This window comes from Rosa rugosa, chromosome 6, assembly GCF_958449725.1.
Source record: "Rosa rugosa chromosome 6, drRosRugo1.1, whole genome shotgun sequence".
Lineage (NCBI taxonomy): Eukaryota > Viridiplantae > Streptophyta > Magnoliopsida > Rosales > Rosaceae > Rosa > Rosa rugosa.
This window is the reverse complement of record NC_084825.1, coordinates 53,083,182-53,103,453: the sequence shown is the minus strand read 5'-3', so window position 1 is coordinate 53,103,453 and position 20,272 is coordinate 53,083,182. Positions and strand designations below refer to the sequence as shown.

The 20,272-nt window shown below is 38.2% G+C and overlaps 2 protein-coding genes across 3 annotated transcripts in view; one reads left to right on the top strand and one right to left on the bottom strand.

Annotated features, from left to right (window-relative positions):
• The window catches only part of LOC133717009 (cyclic nucleotide-gated ion channel 1-like), a 28,059-nt gene extending 14,141 nt beyond the window's left edge, over positions 1 to 13,918 (top strand). Inside the window, exons 2-8 of the mRNA XM_062143634.1 lie at positions 331 to 548; positions 5,455 to 5,953; positions 12,150 to 12,338; positions 12,447 to 12,736; positions 12,821 to 12,932; positions 13,025 to 13,273; positions 13,367 to 13,918. Coding sequence (XP_061999618.1) covers positions 5,513 to 5,953; positions 12,150 to 12,338; positions 12,447 to 12,736; positions 12,821 to 12,932; positions 13,025 to 13,273; positions 13,367 to 13,918 — 1,833 coding nt within the window. The 5' untranslated portion in view covers positions 331 to 548; positions 5,455 to 5,512. The remainder of the gene's footprint in view (positions 1 to 330; positions 549 to 5,454; positions 5,954 to 12,149; positions 12,339 to 12,446; positions 12,737 to 12,820; positions 12,933 to 13,024; positions 13,274 to 13,366) is intronic.
• LOC133715755 (spermine synthase) lies at positions 13,750 to 18,887 on the bottom strand. Of its 2 annotated transcripts, XR_009849200.1 has the most exons (12): positions 18,680 to 18,887; positions 17,425 to 17,645; positions 17,241 to 17,285; positions 16,442 to 16,518; positions 16,223 to 16,345; positions 15,564 to 15,668; positions 15,416 to 15,488; positions 15,232 to 15,303; positions 14,852 to 15,047; positions 14,554 to 14,683; positions 14,279 to 14,453; positions 13,750 to 13,888 (listed from the first exon to the last, which is right to left on the bottom strand). XR_009849200.1 is itself a non-coding variant. In XM_062142396.1 (11 exons), the coding sequence occupies exons 2-11, from the start codon at positions 17,612 to 17,614 to the stop codon at positions 14,355 to 14,357; spliced, it is 1,110 nt and encodes a 369-aa protein (XP_061998380.1). In that variant the 5' UTR covers positions 17,615 to 17,645; positions 18,680 to 18,887; the 3' UTR covers positions 14,110 to 14,354. The 2 variants fall into 2 exon arrangements, 1 of the variants encoding a protein (XP_061998380.1); XM_062142396.1 differs by lacking the exon at positions 13,750 to 13,888 and having other exon boundaries at positions 14,110 to 14,453.
• Between the last annotated feature and the right edge of the window lie 1,385 nt (positions 18,888 to 20,272).

Below are 20,272 nucleotides of genomic sequence, written 5' to 3'. Positions count from 1 at the left end.
GTGTTGTGCTCCTTTTGTCCTTCGACCAAGGTTATTTTTGTCCCACAGGGTTTTTGTTACCTGGCAAGGTTTTTAACGAGGCAACAATCGAAGCGTCATCACCAAGTTTGAGCGGCACAAGGGGGAGTGTTGAATGATATCGACATAATGTGTGCCTCTACAAACTAGGGTTTAGAGTTGTAATAGGAATGTGTTCTAGGTATTCAATTGTAATCGGATTCTATTACCTTTTTGGGTACCTTGTAACTCCCTATTTAAAGGGCTCCTATTATCAATAATAGACACACAATTCCATTCTCCTACAACAATGACATGTTAATTGGCTTATAGTTGAGGAGGTTGATCTCTCCCAGGATGTACAACAATGGGACTGTGGGAGGCTCTGACTGACTCCAAGAAACACTTTATAAGTCATGTCTTGGCATTTTTGAGGCAAACATAAGGCCAAGGTTGCTCGACTTGGTTCTCTACTTCCCTCTGCTCAGAAGGTTGGCGGTGGAACGATGAAACTTGGCCCAGTCAAAACAAAGATGCCTTCAGGACTGAGAGTAAGTTTTTCAATTCATAGTTGTTCTCTATAGGCTTGTTCTTATTGATAGTGAAATCTTATATCATTGTCTGAGTTATATAAAATAAAACTTATTAATTGTATTGCCTCTTTTCTTGTTCTTGGTTGGAAACTTTAGAACTCATCAATTGTTGACTGTCCAACTCAATGTACTATTTGTTATTTTGCTTGTCGTGTATAGAAGAGTATATGAAATTTACTCTGTTGGTATTTGGAGTTGCATCTATGCTAGGCCTCAGTTGGTATTGGAATACAAAACTTATGTAAGTATATAACTACTCATTAGTTAAGGAATAGTTCTTAGCTTTAGATGAAATCTTAGAATGTCGAGTTCTATATAATTATCTAGACATCCTTGTTCTTAGATATATTGATCTGTTTCAAGGAGAAGCAACCTACAGCAATAGAGACATAGGAATATGCTCTTGTTCATATTAACCAAGCAGTTTCTGGAATTTTTGGGATCTGTTAGGCTACACCAAAACTTAGTGAAGACAAAGTTAGGCAGTGCATTGATGCAAGACTAGGAGGAGATAGTGAAGACAAAGTTAGGCAGGATCAAATTTTGAATTTACAGGCATGCTGCTTCCATTGCTGCAGGAAACCATGGGATTCCAGTGGTTGTTGTTGGGCATCATTTTGGACATGCAAGTGGGATGGCTCCTCGATCACAGTAATTAATCTAGACCCGAGTCTCTTTGTATAATCCTGTTGTGTTTTTCGCTGCTGGTAGAAATGCAACTATGTAGCTCTATACAGTCACTTTTTTTTTTCTTCTCTGTGGCCATTTTGGGTGTGTAAGAATTGTGAGTATATTTGGTTATACCGTCTTAATCACATCACTCACATGCCTATTTATTCCACTCAGTATAGGGCTGAGAGTTCAGTTCTTGATGCACCGTTAGCCTTACTTGTCATGTCCTCCATTAGCCTTTCTGTTTGCAGCATATTATTAATTGTTGTACTATGGCCTGATGACTCCAGCATTTTTTGAGGAAACATGTTAACATAGACCAATGCCCAATTTACTTATGAAGCAGCTATTGAATTTACTGTTACTTATGAATGATGAAATTTTTTGTGATGCAGAAACGTACTGTAGTTCATTTCACCTTCTCCCTCCCACAGAAAACTATGTTCCTCTATTCAAGGATCCATGGAGATTTTGGTGACTGTCTATTTGATTTCTTGTCCCACTAGTGCAAAACTTGAGAAATTTGTATACCTTCATTCTATTACCATTCAAATTTTGGTTCTAAGTTCCATTATTGGGGCTTCTGAGAAATCAAACATTGACTTGAGCTTGAGAGAGAGAGAGAGAGATGAAATGCAAGAATTTGAGTTTCCTTTTAGTAGAAGTCATTGATGTACTGCAATTGAAACTTAGAACTGGTAATCTCCTTTCATTGATGATTTATTGAACTATGTACAAAGTAACATTGTGAACTTACAAAGTTGCCTCATTCAATTTTGAGCAAATAGTGTCATATGTACAATTGACAGTTGAGGAAATTTAAAAGCTACAAGTGAACACTTAATCTGGTTCACAACTAAAAGTATAATGGCTAGCAGATTAATCCCAAGTCAAAATATTCAAAAATGAGGCATTTTGAACGTGCAGGCGGCTGGTAAGCTGGTAGATTAATGTTCATTGCATTGCCATTTCCGAGTCCTTCATTTGTCGAACAAGTGAGGCCGGGAGGAGACAAATATCTCCTACAGGATCATAACAACATTCAAAGGTAAAAAGTAACAATATCTGCCAAGTGTCTATGTTCAACATCACTTAAAGACAAAAAAAAAATGTAGTTAGTATCTATTCAACAGTCTCTCTACCCACACTATAGGATTACAAGGTAAACTGCTACTGAACTCAGTTCACATAAGACAATGAAAGATATTATACAACTCTACCCACACTATAGGATTACAAGGTAAACTGCTACTGAACTCAGTTCACATAAGACAATGAAAGATATTATACAAGTAACCCTCTGAAAGGTTAATTAATTAATCATCTCAACTCCCTTGCTAAAGCGACACAATATTCTAAATAATAACAAATAGCAAAACTAGAATAAGAATCAAGTCGAATCAAATGTGAGTTGCAACAATATAGAAAGCAGATTAAGGAGTTTGCTTGAAAAATACCTGTAAGACGTTTCCCAAGTTGGACTTCAACTTCTGTACCAAATGAAATATTACTGGCCAGGGATTTGAGAGGATCCACAGTAGGATCAACAAAAGGCAAGCTAGGTATCTGTGGTGCATACACTAGCCTCCACCTTGCCTGATCAAACTTTCCCTTCCCTTCTATCCTCGGCATTAGTTTTTCGAGTGTTGTAGTTGCAAGCTTTTGACATGCAAGTTTCCCTCACCTTCCAAGATGGACTGTACCAATAGACTTTCAAAGACTATAGCAGCCTGTGTATAATGAACAAATGGGTCAGATTAAATTGCCTATAACTCTCCAGGTAATGAAAAGTTATAACTTGGAACTAACTTGTGCAATTCCAAGTATTAACTAAAGCAGAACTTGAGGAGAAACAAAATGTTCTGAAACTGATAGAAATGAATGAAAAAAAACATTTATGATTCCACTCATTCCAGCAACATAATTTACATGCAGCTTTCTATGTCTTCCGTCAGTTTTCAACATATAAAGCTCCATCTTCAAAAGATAATTTCTTTTAAGAGCTAGAATCAATTTCTTATTATGTGATAGCCTGATAGGAGGAAGAATTGATGGGGGTACAATTTCTGTTTGATTGTGTGTGAATTTAAATTGTTGACTTCATATTCATGAATTTAAGGTGATCTAGCTAGAACTTCAATCAACCATGATAAGGAACTTGTGGAATAGAATGAACATAATTAAATAAATAGTAAATACTTGTAAAATATGAGCTAGAGTCGCTAAACCCATTTGGAAAAGTAGAATGCTATGGTTGGAAATAAGAGGACAATAGTTGATAAGAAATTGATTGAATGGGATATAATTTTGCAAGAGCAATTCTAAAATATATAAACCCACCATGACCGGTTCATGGCACGCACGAATAGTAAGCAACAATGCCAGGATGGAAAAGATAATCGGAATTACAATTGCCCAGCAAAATTAACATATTGGACAACAATCAGGAATTAAACCTGGTCCTGAAACTAGGTTCTCGCAGTCGCAGATGAATGAAGTTGCTTTGTTTGCTGGGAGGGTGTTGTGATTTCAGACGACGACACCAACTAAACTCTGTTTACACATTTATGGTTTCTTCAATGATATTTTGTAGAGATGAAGGATGACCCAGAAGACTTCTCAAGTCTTCCAACCTTACCTCCTCTACATGCACATGCCTTTCCCCCTTCTCCCTTAAAAGCCCCTCTGGTACATCTAACTTGTCCTATGCGAGTTGACCCCGTCAGTCTAACGGAAAAGCAGACGGCATTTGTTGGTCTACAATTGTTTTGGTTCCTTCCCGACTCTTTCTACTTTTACTTTCAATTATTGATTCTTTAGTATCGTTTTCTAGATTAGTCAATCAATTATCAACTTGCAAGATTGAGAGATTAACTTGCCGATATACTTTTTCTTACAAAATAAGATGGTTCATCTTATATCTTATTTTGTAAGAAAAAGTGCACCAAGTTAATCTCTCAATCTCGCAAGTTGCTAATTGATGACTAATTTTAAAAAAAAATATTCTGAAAAAGTAAGTTCGTGTCAAAAAGGCATAGACTAATTTGTTCAATTCAAACTAATACATACACCAATTTATTACATGAATAGTGTACAACACAAAAAATGAACTTATTCTTTCAGAAGATCAACACCTAAAAAAGTTAGAAAGCAGACTAGCTAGTAGCTAGCTACCTTCCTAGACGCTTACCACTTCCCAGCTAGCCTCAAGTTTAGAGATTCATAATCTGGATTTCAAGATATATAATTAAGTACTAACCGCGTAATTTGTGACGTATATAAGAATAGTCTTCTATGCATGAAACAATTAACCAATGTGACATGAACCTTTGACAATACATCCTCGATCAAGGAATGGCAGTATTGCCTTGTTGCAGTGGCCGCCCATGGATTTGATGGTTCCGGCCACTTGAGAGGTAATACGCTCATGATTCATATATAATCTTCATATAGTACTGGCAGTGGCAACCCCAGTGGACAAGTAGAGTTTTAACGGATCAACCGAGATTAGTAATTGTTCAACTTATCCATAGTATTTGACAGGAAATGAAGATAAATAATACAACTTGAGGGAACGAATGTGATATCTGGATTGACTTTCGATCTTCAAGACTAGTACCACCAATGAAACGATCACCTCGTGTTGCATGCCCTTGTTTAAGTATATAGAATCAACAACTTGTCTAACCCAACCCAACTGACCTTTTCTTTCTCTTCAAAAAACAACTGACCTTTTCTTTTTCTAATTAATTGTCGACCTAATGCTGCATATAAGTCTATAAAACGGAGTGTGAACAATGTTCTTTGACATAGTAATTAATAGCTTCCGATTTCAGTTCTGTTGCAAGTTTCAACGTACTGGATTTTCTGCAATGCCCAAGTCCAATTTTGGTTGCATATATAACTTACTAATTTGTCCATCATATAAGATACTTACATAGTCAGGCACTTGATTTATGGCTATTAATCCAGACGACAGCTTCATCATAAGGTTAGCCGCTTCTAGGAGCCAAATTACTCTTGCTTCAACAAATTGTCAGTAGTTTTTTTTGTTTCACTTTTAGTCCCTAAAGGCCTAAACAACTTCAATACGCTTGAAAGAAAAAAAAACTTCATGTAACGAAAGCTAGCTCGCGTCCATTTTTTAGTTCTCATCTCATGGCTTCAACTAATTTGTATGTTTTTATATCAGCATTACAGCAGGTTACACTTTAGACAGTAAAGGGAGGCTGCAATCTCCTAAGACTCCTATGAACAGTGGAGGACATTCAATATTGTCAGAGACAAAATGGCCTACCTTTAAGGAATTTTTTGACCCCCAGGGGGCCTTCATTGCAATGTGGTATAAGATATTTGTGATTTCATGTCTGATTTCAGTAACCGCAGACCCTTTGTTCTTCTACATCCCCTACATCAACAAAGATAAAAAGTGCATTGATGGGGACAAGAGGGTGAGAACTGCAGCTCTAGTCCTCCGATCACTCACCGATATGACTTTCATAATGCATATTATACATGAAATTCGTGTTAGTACCAACACTGTGGTGTCAGAGATATCAAAAAGAGGAAAGCCAGGTTGGCCATGGAAAAAGGCAGAGTTACTTGGCTTTGCCAAGGCAATATCTCAGAAGATGTCCTGGTTATCTATCTCCATCATTATAGACTTTATAGCCATTCTTCCGATCCCACAAGTAAGACATAACATATTTTCAGCTATGCCTGTACATTGTGTTAACCGGTGTCCTTCAGCTCCTCAGCTCCTCAGTTACTTCATCTTCAGCTCAATCACGTGGGATGCAACATGCCTTGACCTATGTTGACTGTTACGGGGTGTTATAGCATGGCAATGTATTTGCTGGCCAATGATATAGTTTCCAGCTGGCATCCATGTACTAGTTGCCTAGATATTTTCCTTCTCTTTTATTTCCAGCGTGTAATAAGTGTTAGGTATCTCCTAACTATAAATAGGGTGTGCTGATATGATTTGTGTGGTGTGGCATTAATTGAAAGAAACTTAGAAATTGCTCCAGTTGCTCTCTCTCAAATTCTCTCGTTTTCTCCATTGTTGCTTAGTCAAGCTTTTCAAGGTGAGCTATGAGCACCATGTTATCATGGTATCAGAGCTCCGGCTCTTGATCCTGTGCTGCTCTTACTTACTCTAACTGTATTTTACAGTTCGCTTCCGCATCATCTCTTGCTCTTTGTGCTTCGGTGAGCTGAAACCCTAGTTCTTCAGGTTGCTGCGTTTTTCTCTGCAAATCAAGCTTTCGAGGTTTCATCTCTACTTGTTCTTCTGAATTATTCACAGTGATTTGTGAATTTGAAGCTTGGATGTACATCTTTCTGTTCATGTTTTAGATCTGTGCTTATATACTTGGTCAGTGACTGTGTAAAGCTCATTTCGTCCTTGATAGTGTTGGATCTGTTTGATTGAGAGCGTTTGCTGCTTGTGTGTTTTGATTTGATGATATGAAAAGCTAGATCTACCATGGTTAAAGCTGTCTGTGCCTATGTGAGTGTTGATTATGTGAAATAGGGACACAAGGAGGTTTACCTACTGATGTTACTATGAACTGATAATTGATCAGATAATTGTGTGGCTGTTGATATCAATTTGATAATATTGCTTCATAATTGAAGAGCAGGTGTGATAATTGATCTGATAATCTTGTGGATGTTGATATCAATTTGAGAATGTGTCTCACATGTGGAGAGTAGGTGTGATAACATAATTGTTGAGAACATAATCGCTGTGATTCATGTTCACGTAATAATATTTTCATAACTTGTAGATTCAAATCAAGGTTGTGAGAATACAAAATGGCTATCACTCAGTCTGATATCAGCTCCCTTCTCAGTATGATTACTGTGAAATTGAGCGAGAGTAACTTTGTTAAATGGAGTTTTCAATTTCAGTCTGTTTTGGAAGGAAATGATCTATTCAGCTACTTTGATGGTAGCTATCCTTGTCCACCTCGATATGTTTTGACTGAGGAAGGATCTGTGACCAATGAGGTTACTCAAGCTTACAAACAGTGGAAAAAGATTGATAAGGCTCTTCTTGGTCTGCTCATGGCCACTCTTGATGATGAGATTATGGAGATCATTGTTGGCAGCAAGTCATCTCATGAAGCCTGGATTGCTTTACAAGAGAGGTTCTCTACTGTGTCAAGGGCTAATATCATTCAACTTAAAACTGATCTACAGACTATTAAGAAAGGTGCTGATTCCATTGACAAGTATCTCCTGCGAATTAAGCATGCTAGAGATCAGTTGAGGTCTGTTGGTGTTCATATTGTGGATGAAGATATAGTTGTGGTTACTCTCAATGGTCTTCCTGAAGAATACTCCATGATCAAAACTGTGATTCGAGCCAGAGATAGTTCTATTTCTCTCAAGGATTTCAGGGCTCAACTGTTAGCTGCTGAAAGAGATATTGAGGCACAGTTTATTCCAAATAACTCTATGACAGCAATGGCAGCTAGAGGAACCAACTTTCGGTCAAACAATAACAACACCTCAGACTTCTACAACAGTGACAAAGGCAAGGGAGTGTGGAATGGGAAGTCATCTAGCTGGACCTATAACAAACAGTCATCTCAAGGGGATAATCGTGGTTTTAAAAGTTACAATGCTGTTGAGTGTCAAATTTGTAACAAGAAGGGACACAATGCTTCAAATTGCTATCAGACTTCTGAATGCAGTTACTGCCACAGGAAAGGTCATATTGCTAGCAAATGTTTTCAGAATCCTGATTCACCTGATTACAAAGGCAGCAATCTTGAGTACAGGAATAACTTTGGCTCATCTCCTGAGTGTCAAATATGTAGCAAGAAAGGGCATACTGCTGTTAATTGCTTCTACAGAAATGACATGCCAGCTGATCATCCCTCAAAATCTGTGGTCATCTGTCAAATTTGTGGACTGAAAGGTCATGTAGCTCTTGATTGTCATCATAGGAGCAATTATGCCTATCAGGGTGCAGATCCTCCATCTACTCTCACTGCCATGAGTGCACAATCTTCTGGTGCAAGCTCATCTGGATCTCAGAATCATGGAGTCTGGATTGGAGACACTGGAGCTACTCATCACATGACATCTGATATCAGAAATCTTACCATTGCTCATCCTTTTGAGTCCAACAATTCAATTACAATTGGCAATGGTGAAGGTTTGCATATCAAGCATATTGGTTCTGCTAATATTACTCCTGCTGAACATACTTTCAAACTCAATAATGTTCTGCATGTTCCTCACTTAGCAGTAAACTTACTGTCCTTTAATAAACTTTGCAAGGATAACCACTGCTTCATTGTCATGGATGATGTTGACATATGTGTGCAGGACAAGGCATCAAGAGCTCTACTGTACAAAGGAAAGAGTAATGGGGATGGACTCTTCATCTTCAAAACTCCAAAGCTTACTCAGTCCTCATCTCATTCTCACACTGCATTTGTTGGTTCAGCTGTCAAGTCCACACTTTGGCATCACAGATTGGGACATCCTACTGCTGACATTGTGTCTAGGATGTTGTCTCTTTCTAAGATTTCGTACAATAATGACTCCTCCACTCATGTGTGTGGGGATTGTCTCAGTGGTAAAATGCATAGGTTACCTTTCTCTGAAACTGTATCTCAGTCTAGTTCACTCTTTCAGAAAGTTCATAGTGATCTCTGGGGTCCTGCCCCATGCTTGTCTCTTGAAGGTTTCAAATACTATGTAACTTTCATTGATGACTACACCAAGTTTGTGTGGATCTATCCTCTCATCAATAAATCTGACACTTTCTCCACCTTTGTCAAATTCTATAATTTTGTTTGCACTCAATTCCGCATTCCTATTCAGTCTTTGCAAACAGATGGAGGTGGTGAGTTCAATAGCAAAGCTTTTAAGTCTTTTCTAGAAAGTAAAGGTATTCTGCATCTTATTACTTGTCCCTATACTCCACAACAAAATGGAGTTGCAGAAAGGAAGAATAGACATATTGTTGAAACCTGCATTACCTTGATGTCTGCTGCTAAGTTGCCTAAACCTTTTTGGTTTCATGCTGTGGCACATTCTGCCTATCTTATTAATAGAATGCCATGCAAGTCTCTTAAGTTTCAGTCCCCATATTTCAAACTCTTTGGTGCAGTTCCTGATTTAAAATTTCTCAGAATATTTGGTTCAGCTTGTTATCCCTATCTTAGGCCTTACTCTCATGATAAGCTTGATCCTAGGACTACTGTGTGTGTCTTTTTAGGATATGCTCTTGGATATAAGGGTGTTTTCTGCTATAGTATTGGCCTTAACAAACTGTGGATGTGTAGGCATGTTGTTCATGATGAAACTGTCTTTCCCTTTCAGTCTGTCTCTTCTCAGTCATCCTCTTCATCTTCCTATCCTTCTCCTTCATTTTCTTCTTCTGATATTCACTCCACTTCCTTATCTGTTCCTCCTACACCTGCTTCCTCAACAGTGATGCCTGTCCTTACCTCAGATCAATTACAGGTTGTTCTTCCTTTTGAGCATGATGCTCAATCTTCAGCTGATATTTCTGCTTCTACTGATGGGGAAAGTACTGGTTCAGGCTCTAATGATGTTAATCCTGATAATTCCAGTATGTTATCTGGTTCGAGTGATTCTAGTATGCCACAGGTGGAACAAAACATCAATGTTTATCAGGATGTTCTTGATACTACTAGTGCTCTTCCTCAGGAGTTGATGTTTGTTGAAGATCAAGCTCAGGTTTATAATAACCACTCTATGTTGACTAGAGCCAAAAATGGAATTGTGAAACAGAAAACATTCCAGGATTATTGTGCATATTCTTGTGTTCTTCAACAAGGTTTTTTTGATGAGCTTGCTTATTTCAGTGGTTTCTCTGCTATTATGGATTTGCATGATCCTATTGAACCAAAGTTCTTTAAAGCTGCTACTGGTGTACCTGAATGGGATGCAGCTATGAATGAAGAGATTGATGCTTTGTTAATGCAGGGCACTTGGGAGCTTGTTCCTCGTCCTAAAGAGAAAAATATTGTTGGAAGTAAATGGATTTACAAGATCAAAAAGAATCCTGATGGCTCTATTTCAAGATATAAAGCAAGACTTGTTGCTCAAGGTTTTAGTCAAGAAAAAGGCTTGGATTATGATGAGACTTTCAGTCCTGTTGTGAGACATAGCACAGTTAGACTTATTATTGCTCTTGCTGCTATGAATAAATGGAAGTTAAGACAGTTAGATGTCAAAAATGCATTTTTGCATGGTGATCTCAGAGAGGAAGTCTACATGGCTCAGCCACAAGGATTTGTTGATTCGAATCACCCTGAGTATGTGTGCTTGTTAAAGAAGTCTCTTTATGGCCTTAAACAGGCTCCGAGGGCATGGAATGAAAAATTTACCAACTTTCTTCCAGCTCTTGGATTCAAATTTTCTCATTCTGATCCCAGTTTGTTTGTTAAATACACTGATAAGGGTGTGATTGCCTTACTTCTGTACGTGGATGATATTGTCTTAACTGGATCAGATAGTACAGGCATTGAAGAAGTTATTACTGAATTGAGTGAAGTGTTTGACATGAAGGATCTTGGTTCTTTGTCTTACTTCTTGGGGATCAATGTTCAATATCAGAAAACTGGAATTCTTTTGTCTCAAGAAAAATATGCTAAAGAGTTGATTGCCAAGGCAGGTTTAGATTCATGCAGAGAGTGCAATTCTCCCTGTCTTCCACATGTTCAGTTGATGAAAAATGAAGGAACTCCATTATCAAATCCTACATTGTACAGAAGTATTGTTGGTGCACTTCAATACTTAACTTTCACAAGACCAGACATTGCTTATGCTGTTAATACAGTATGCCAGTTCATGTCTACACCAACAGATATTCATTTTGCTTCTGTCAAACGAATCCTCAGGTACCTGCAAGGCACACTTTCTAAAGGATTATTTTACAAGTATGGCAATGGTGTTCCTTATATTAATGCATACTGTGATGCTGATTGGGCTGGCGAGATTAATCATCGAAGGTCTACTACTGGATTCATTGTTTATCTTGCTCATTGTCCTGTCTCTTGGCAATCAAAGAAGCAAGGTTCTGTGTCTAGAAGTTCAACAGAGGCTGAATATAGGGCCCTTGCAAATACTGCTGCAGAAATTTCTTGGCTTAGACATGTCCTGTGTGACTTACAGGTTAGAATCCCTGCTCCACCTTTGCTAAAGTGTGATAATCTTTCCGCTCTGGCTCTGTGTTCCAATCCGGTATTTCACTCAAGAATTAAGCACTTGGATAATGACTTCCATTTTGTCCGAGAAAGGGTTCAAAAGCGTGATTTGTTACTTCAGTATGTTCCTACTGAATATCAAACTGCTGATGTATTCACCAAAGGTTTGCACAGTCCAGCATTCAAACAGCATTGTGTCAATCTCAGTCTAGTATCCCCTACTGAGATTGAGAGGGGGTGTTAACCGGTGTCCTTCAGCTCCTCAGCTCCTCAGTTACTTCATCTTCAGCTCAATCACGTGGGATGCAACATGCCTTGACCTATGTTGACTGTTACGGGGTGTTATAGCATGGCAATGTATTTGCTGGCCAATGATATAGTTTCCAGCTGGCATCCATGTACTAGTTGCCTAGATATTTTCCTTCTCTTTTATTTCCAGCGTGTAATAAGTGTTAGGTATCTCCTAACTATAAATAGGGTGTGCTGATATGATTTGTGTGGTGTGGCATTAATTGAAAGAAACTTAGAAATTGCTCCAGTTGCTCTCTCTCAAATTCTCTCGTTTTCTCCATTGTTGCTTAGTCAAGCTTTTCAAGGTGAGCTATGAGCACCATGTTATCACATTGTTAGATTTTCCCTTTTGAGCCTAGCTAATATATTCAATTCATCAATTGTGTGTCTTGTGAAGGTGGCGCTGCTGGTATTCTTTCTGAAAATGGATGGCTCAGATTACAGAAGGAAGATTTTAAACGGGTTCCTGCTCTTTCAATATATGCCAAAGATTTATAGAATCTACCTTTCGTGTAAAGAACTTAAACAAACCGGAATATGGGCTAGAGGTGCATTCAATATTTTTCTCTACATCCTCGCTAGTCATGTAAGTTTAATCTCCATTGTAATCATTCCCATAAATCTTTAATTAGTTCCTTTGGTACCTACTGCTTGACTGAGTTTTCTATTGATTGATTAAGCTGTTAATTTTTAGGTACTTGGAGCCTTTTGGTATTTCATTTCTATTCAACGAGAGACATCATGCTGGCACAGGGCTTGTGAAGGACATCCTAATATTATAGAATGTATGTCAACTTACTACTGTGATGACACACCTAGAAATCAACAATATATCACACTCCTCAGCAAAAATTGCTCGGCTGCAATTCCATCAAATGCAACACAATTTAATTTTGGAATCTTCCTTAATGCCCTTGAGCCCGATTTGTCTGATTTTCCCAAGAAGTTCTTTTACTCTTTCTGGTGGGGTCTGCGAAATCTAAGGTCTGCATATACAGATACATATAAACTGTATATACTGTGATGTCATTCGCAGTGTTCAAAACTAACTATTGTAAATTTCTGCAGTTCTCTTGGTCAAAATTTGGAAACGAGTACCTATGTGTGGGAAAACTGCTTCGCAATCGTTATATCTCTAATTGGTTTGCTACTATTTTTGTATCTTATTGGAAATGTACAGGTTGGTAATGCAGCTCTCCACTGTTTAGTTTTTAAATTCAAAAAGGATACATTGTGCTGAGCTCCATTGTTGTCTGTGTTGTGGAATAACAGACGTATATACAGTTGGCAACTACGAAATCGGAAGAGATAAGACAGAAGATGATAATGAAAGAGCTAGAGATACAATGGTGGATGTCCAGAAATCATCTCCCTAACGATATGAAGACAGTGATCATCGAAAACGTAAGACAGAAATTGGAAGAAAACAAAGATGTTCATGTGGAGAATCTACTCTCTATTCTTCCCCGGAAGGACAGAAGGTCCATAAAGCGCCTTCTCTGCATGGACTCACTTAAGAAAGTAAATACTTGCTTCCCCAAACTTGGCTTCAGTCCATGAATTATCTTGCATGTTCTAATTCTTATTGGATTGACCTGAGCTTTATATATATAGGTACCGATGCTTCGATATATGGATGAAAGTGTGTTAAAACTCATCTGCGACAATCTGAAACCAGTAATCTACACAGAGAACAGTTATGTAATTCGAGCAGGAGAACCACTTGATCTAATGCTCTTCAACGCAGAAGGCATTATATGGACTTACACAACAAGTACTGATGGTTCAATAAAAATGGGTTCCTCAATCACACAGTGTCTTGGTAAAGGTGATTTCTATGGAGAAGAACTTTTGAGTTGGGCTTCCTCATACATGTCCTTCTCCGACCTCCCTATCTCGACCCAAAATGTAAAATGCCATACAAAAGTTGAAGCCTTTACTCTCATGGCAAAGGACTTGAAGGCTGTGGTCTCCAAATTCTGGTGGCATTTCAGCAAGGCGGTTCCCGATTTGAACAGAAACAATTCTCAGCTGGAGGAATTGGCTCTTTCTTCCCTAAGAGCCCGTCGCCGCAAACGATCAAAGAAGCATATAAAAGCTCCTCAGTTGTCTACTTACTCCCAAGAACTTGGGTACCTGCGGCTATACCCTGTTAATCGTTGCTAACATGGTTACCTTTAGCTATTTAATTCGTAGGACAAAACAAGATCAGATGCTAGCTAGTAGTTATCCTGTATTGTGTGTTAATTCAAAACAACTCTAAATGCGACAAGAGCTGTTAATCATAACGCTAGTTGTATTTTCATATCGTTTGAAGAAAAATCGATCATTGCCTAAAAACGAAAAAAAAAAAAAAATCGAATGAAAATATTCATAATTATTTGATTACTGAGCAAATTACTCATAAGATCCAATAATGTAACAGGGCTAAACATATAGTAATAGGTCATTCAAGACGTAACATCACAGTAAAACTTAAATCCCACCGATGCTTCAAAAGGAGCTCCATCTACACTTGATAATTACCTGGTCTCTATTCTTCCATGCGGTACTCATTTCAATAATCAGGAAGATAGAGTAACCAGTCGTCGCTAGTTATTTACTAGGACAAGCCGCTTTGTCTTGCTGGAGTTGAAGAATCACAGAGTGCGCTCACCTCCTTCCTCAAAAAAGCAGGCAAGGCAAAGGCAGCTGAGTGCATCTGTCAAACGAACAAACAAACCCAAGCTGAATAAAGGAAATTAAAGTAGAAGATCAATTTCTTCTCAAGGGTGAATTGGAAAAACTTTTGGGACTCCTACCTCAGAGTTATAGAACCGAAGTTCTCTTCTGTGTTTGACAGCTCCTTCCAACTTCTCAATGGAGTTGACTGGATTTTTAAAATCAACAGGAGGCCCTTCTGTTGAGCATAGCAGAAAACCTATAACACCACTGCACGACAGTAATCTCAGATTAAGAATCACTTCATAATATCTACCTGATCCCCGAATGGGAAGAATTCAATTTATCTCAGACTGGCAAGTTCTCTTATAATGCCAAACCATCCAACTGAAGTTGATGACAAAACTTGCATATGTAAGAAACAAATTATGTTGTTACCTTGGATATGTAGGAACACTCGCCCATGCATAGTTGACTGACCCCTTGAATGTTAGATGGCAAACAGAGATCATATCTTCAATAAGATGTGTATGGAGCCACATACTCTCTGCCATGTTACAGAGAACACCGCCAGGCCTTAATGCTCTAGCGATTGTCTCAAAAAATGGCTTCTCTACAAGCTCTTGAGCAGGCCCTATGTCCGAAGGATACCATATATTTAAGCATTAGATTCTAAAACCTTAAAAGTCAGGAATGCATATCATGTGAATATGCAAAAACACGTCACTATATATATATATATATATATATATATATATATATATATATATATATATATATAAGCAGTAAGTGTTCTAGTAAAAGATCAAAAAACGTACCTACAGGATCTGATGAATCAACAATTATAGCATCATACTTCCCTTCAGGTGCATGCCTCAAGAATTCAGTAGCTGTCATGTAATAAAAATGAGATATGATTGGGACAGCAAAGCAAAATAGAAAAACCAATTTGATGAAACTCTTTTATCAAACAGATAGAAGAAATTGTAGCAGTAAACATACCATCACCAACATGCAGATGGACACGAGGGTCCTCAAATCCAACAGCTAACTCTGGAAAAAACTTCTTAGACACCTAGAAGAAAAAACAAACTGCAGATGAGTTGGTTGCCACAGAATTTCTCAACAATCAAATACAACCAATACTTACATCTATAACCATCTTATCTATCTCACATATATCAATATGCTCAACAGAAGGATGGCGCGATATCTCCCTAAGAACTCCACCATCACCACCACCGACAACCAGAACCTGCATCAAGGATTTTAAAGCATTTAGCATTAACAATAACTGTATTAATCATCAAATTCATGAGGGAATCTAATCAACTCTGTTTTTAAAACCAAAATTTGACCGAAGATCTAGCCCTGACTAGACAAGTATTTAGAAAACTTGTTCATAGTGCAAAATGCTCATCTACCCAAATCCACCCTAAATGTGGCAGAAAACAGGCACAGGGGCAGAGCACATATGAACTACATTGCAAATAGTCAGCTGCAGACTTGTGCAGCCAAATCCAGCCAAAATAAGGCACATCATTCCATGGAAGGCACTATATGCAAAACCTTACTGATCAATAAAAAAGTGGACAATCCCATTTTTCAAGAGCCTCCTAAACCCAGATATGCTTTGCAATTCATGGTAGATTTAGCAATATGAACATAAGCTGGCACTACTGAATAGCAGAAAGAATATGCAATAAGGACAACTGGCAGCCTGATATAGTACCATATTCCATCACATAATCATATAGTAGTAAACACACCATAACATCAAAAATAAGATGGATAGATTATGAAAATTACATTTTTTGGGGAGGGAATCGAACAAAGAGGTAGATGAGTTATCATCTCCTGGTATGCACATTCGTCCTTCTCACTCAGCTGAATGATGCCATCAAGAACAAGCACTTTTCCATATGTTGAAGACTGCACAGAAAGGAGCCATATTAAAAATGCTTAAAAAAGAATGAATAGAATGGATATAAACAGCCAGAGGTAACCTTCAAGATGAGAATGTCAAACCTCAAAAACCAAAACCTCTTGGAACTCTGATTTATCCTTGAATAGAATGTTTTCTACTTTCAGTGAGTGAGCTTCACCTTTCAAAATGAAATAAAAGAATAAAATAAACATCAAAGGCATTTTTAATGCACAAAAACAGTCTAGAGTTAGAGATGATAACTTTTCAACAGAATATATTTTAACAAGAAATTTTAGTGAGCCAAAAAAACAGGGACAAACAAACAGATACTACGCCAATAGGGCAAGATATAAATCAAGCAACAAATGTTCATCAGTCCCTATTTCCTTTCCTCATTACTGGAAAATATTTGACAATGGGTCCTCTAAAGGGCAGTTTTCAAGAACTTGAGGATTGTGACCATCAGAAATTGTTAAAACCTCAGTGAGTGAGCTTCACCTTTCAAAATGAAATAAAAGAATAAAATAAACATCAAAGGCATTTTTAATGCACAAAAACAGTCTAGAGTTAGAGATGATAACTTTTCAACAGAATATATTTTAACAAGAAATTTTAGTGAGCCAAAAAAACAGGGACAAACAAACAGATACTACGCCAATAGGGCAAGATATAAATCAAGCAACAAATGTTCATCAGTCCCTATTTCCTTTCCTCATTACTGGAAAATATTTGACAATGGGTCCTCTAAAGGGCAGTTTTCAAGAACTTGAGGATTGTGACCATCAGAAATTGTTAAAACCTCAACCATAGTATAACTGAAATATGTGCTGCAAAGTATAACAAATACTAATGCACACATGAAAAGAAGTGGATTTATAGATGCATCAAAGTAATGCCTACCAGGCCACATCGGGTTGTTGAAGTAAGTCTTTCTACTAGCCTTATCTGCGATTCAAATCAAAAAGAAAATAAAGGGGTCAATGTTATCAACCTGCTTGGACATCCAACAAGACTATGTATTACTTTGCTGATGGGAAAGAAAAGAGTTGACTAAGATTACAAGGAGGAAATTATAGATAATGACCTGTGCGAGACTGGGATTCTGAAAACCACCCAGAAACAACAGTAGAATGGCTTATTGCATCGGCCTCAGGATCTGAAGCCCTAGCCTTCAAGCAACAAGAAGGAATGGCCTTCTCTGAACCGTTTCTGTTACTCACCTTCCCATCCATAGTCTTCTGGCATTCCAAACCTCTTCCTGCGTCTTCCCCCATAGACTATCTTTTTCTTCTCCGACTCCAGCCTCTGAAATAAACAACATTCATTAAGTACTACATTTTGGAAAATGAAATAGTAATCACAACCAAAACATCTATGACAATCAAAGACAAGTTGTCACAGAAACACACAAACACAAATTGCACCAAGTTAAAACCTTTATCTTGTACATTGAAAACAACCAATGCAAACAAAACAACAGCTTTGGTTAACAAGGAAAAGAGGCATACCAGATGAAAAATCACAAGAAACGACTCTTCAGCAAAAGGGTTTAACTTATAACCCATACATATGGTTAAAAAATGGAAAGTTTCACTCTTTACGTAAAGATAGACTAGATTTGCGGATGCAATATAATTGGGTATACAGAACATAATCAAGGCAAGATCTTTTTCCTTTTCAGAACCTAAAACCACATCACACAATTCCCTCAAAAGAGTCATCTGCAATTAAACTCGAGTTAAACACCTCGATCACGCAGTAAACAAAAATTACACCTACATTGCAAGAATGAAAAGAATCATCTGAGATTTATTTTATTCCATTTACTGGGCCCCAAGTTTTCATCAAAAAGACAAAGGAGTTAAAACTTCTGGTGCCCAGCATTACCTCAGCAACAAAAATAAACTATCAACACAAAGCTTTCTCCCCAGAAACAGACAACCTCAGAATTTATACCCTCTACACCGACAAGTACCAAAAGCAACCAAAAAAAAATAATTAATAAATTATGTTTCAAATTCCAGTTGTTCTTCATCCCCTGAAACATAAAAAGATTTTTCCTTTTTTTTTTCTTTTCTGTAATCCTGTTTGGTTGCAAAAAGGCCACAAAAACAGAAACTTTCCGGGAAGCAAACAAGGTGTTAGGATTAAATTGATGCACCGAGACTATTCCTCTGTTTCTACAAATTGGGTCAATCAAATTGAGAGAAAATCCAGCATTACATTCATAACTCGGAAATACAAAATCCCAATGTGGCCGAACGCATAACATACGTATACATATAAGCCAAAAACATACAGATACAGAGAGAGAAAGTTAATGAAAAAGGTGATCTTGCCTGACGTTGATGAGAGAAAGATTGGGTTTTGCTTTGAAATTTGGAGAACCTGGGCTGAACTAGACTCTGGAATCTAGTCTGTGTTGTCAGAGTTACACAGTATGAGTTTCTCTCTCTCTCTCTCTTTCTCTCTCTAGAACTAGCTTTGGGTTCTGGCTATCTGGCTTTTGTGTTCTGCCCAGTTTGGTTTGGACGAGAATGGCGTACCGGCCAATATTTATAGAAAAGTTCTATAATTCGGAGAAGAATAAATATATTTTTATAGATTTTGTTTGTTTCCTTTTATTTGTGTTATTTTTTGTGATTGGTGTATATGGGTAAATTGGGAACGTTACCAATTTTTGGTGATTTGTTTTTTTTGTTTGAAAGGTTGGTGATTTGTTTATTGAAACTAGGAAGTGAGGATCATGATTCAACTAATCATATGGTTATGCAAAGGTGGAAGCTATGACTTTGGCCATAGATTGAGCAGATATTAAATAGAGAAAATTTCAGCCCACGTCCCCAAACTATGCTGTCAAGGCCAATTTGATATCTGAACTCTCAAAAGTATCAATGTGATACCCAACGACCTATATTGGCATCAACGTGATACTTTCGTCAAAAAAATCTAACAGTTCCGTTTGTTTGCCGACGTCAAGTCAAAAAAAAAAAAAAAGACCAAAATGACCCTGATGTTAAATCTCATCAGCAATTTTTTTTTTTTAAATTCTTCTTCTGGGGTCTGCTTCTTCTTCGAGCTCGGTGGTTGGATGCTGAGAAATTGAAGAGGATGGGTTGGGTTGGCGATGGCGGGGGTGGAGGGTGACAGGAGAAGCGGAGTTCGGCAAGGATCGGGAGTTGGGGTTGGCAGCGAGGTCAAGGCGGGAGATGAGGGACTTGAGGGAGGGGTCGCGGTTGATGAAGGCGGTTGACTCGATGAAAGAGCGAGCATCACAAATCCTAGTGACAAGAGATTGATGCTCAGTAGGGTGCCTCATGGGATTTCACTTCCGACCCCAGTAATTTCACTGGCGTTTACTGCGATTCCGACAAGGTTATCGGCTCCTCTTGCATTTACACCAATCCCTGGAAGAGAAGCTTGTTGACTCCGAATCGGTGCGAGACGTCGATGACGGTGGTCTGGATTTGGAGGTTGAGGGCGATGAAGTCAGCCGAGTAAGTGGTGTTGGTGGCGTGGATGCCACCGACTTTAGTGGCGTGGATGCCACCGACTTTAGTGGCGGCGAGGATTATGAATTGGGACTTTTCGGTGGCGAAGAAGGACTTGAGGTCGGTGTGGGTGCGGAGAACGAGGTTGGTGAAACCTAAGGACTGGAGCTTGCGGACGATGGCGGAGCCAACCAGTTTGTAACATTTCTTTTGGACTCAAGATTGATTCATGAATCATTTTGCAATTTCTTCCAAAATGTTCTCTTTCACTTAATTGCTACTCAGCCCTTTTCATTTCTTTTGGTTGTTGTTCCTATCATGTAACATCGTCGTTAATCCACAGGAGTGTGAGGGAGATGGATTTGTAGCAGGAATTGGATAGGATCTCGGCGGCGTTAGTGATGGTTTGGGCGGTGGAGAAGGAGAGGATAGAGAGGAGGA

Excerpts from the sequence above, each read along its gene's own strand:
- LOC133715755 (XM_062142396.1), bottom strand. The coding sequence starts at position 17,614 with ATGGGGGAAGACGCAGGAAGAGGTTTGGAATGCCAGAAGACTATGGAT. Across the intron at positions 16,346-16,441 it reads AAGAGGTTTTGGTTTTTGAG|TCTTCAACATATGGAAAAGT; the intron begins GTTTGACATTCT and ends CTTTCTGTGCAG. Across the intron at positions 15,048-15,231 it reads TGATTCATCAGATCCTGTAG|GGCCTGCTCAAGAGCTTGTA; the intron begins GTACGTTTTTTG and ends CTTCGGACATAG.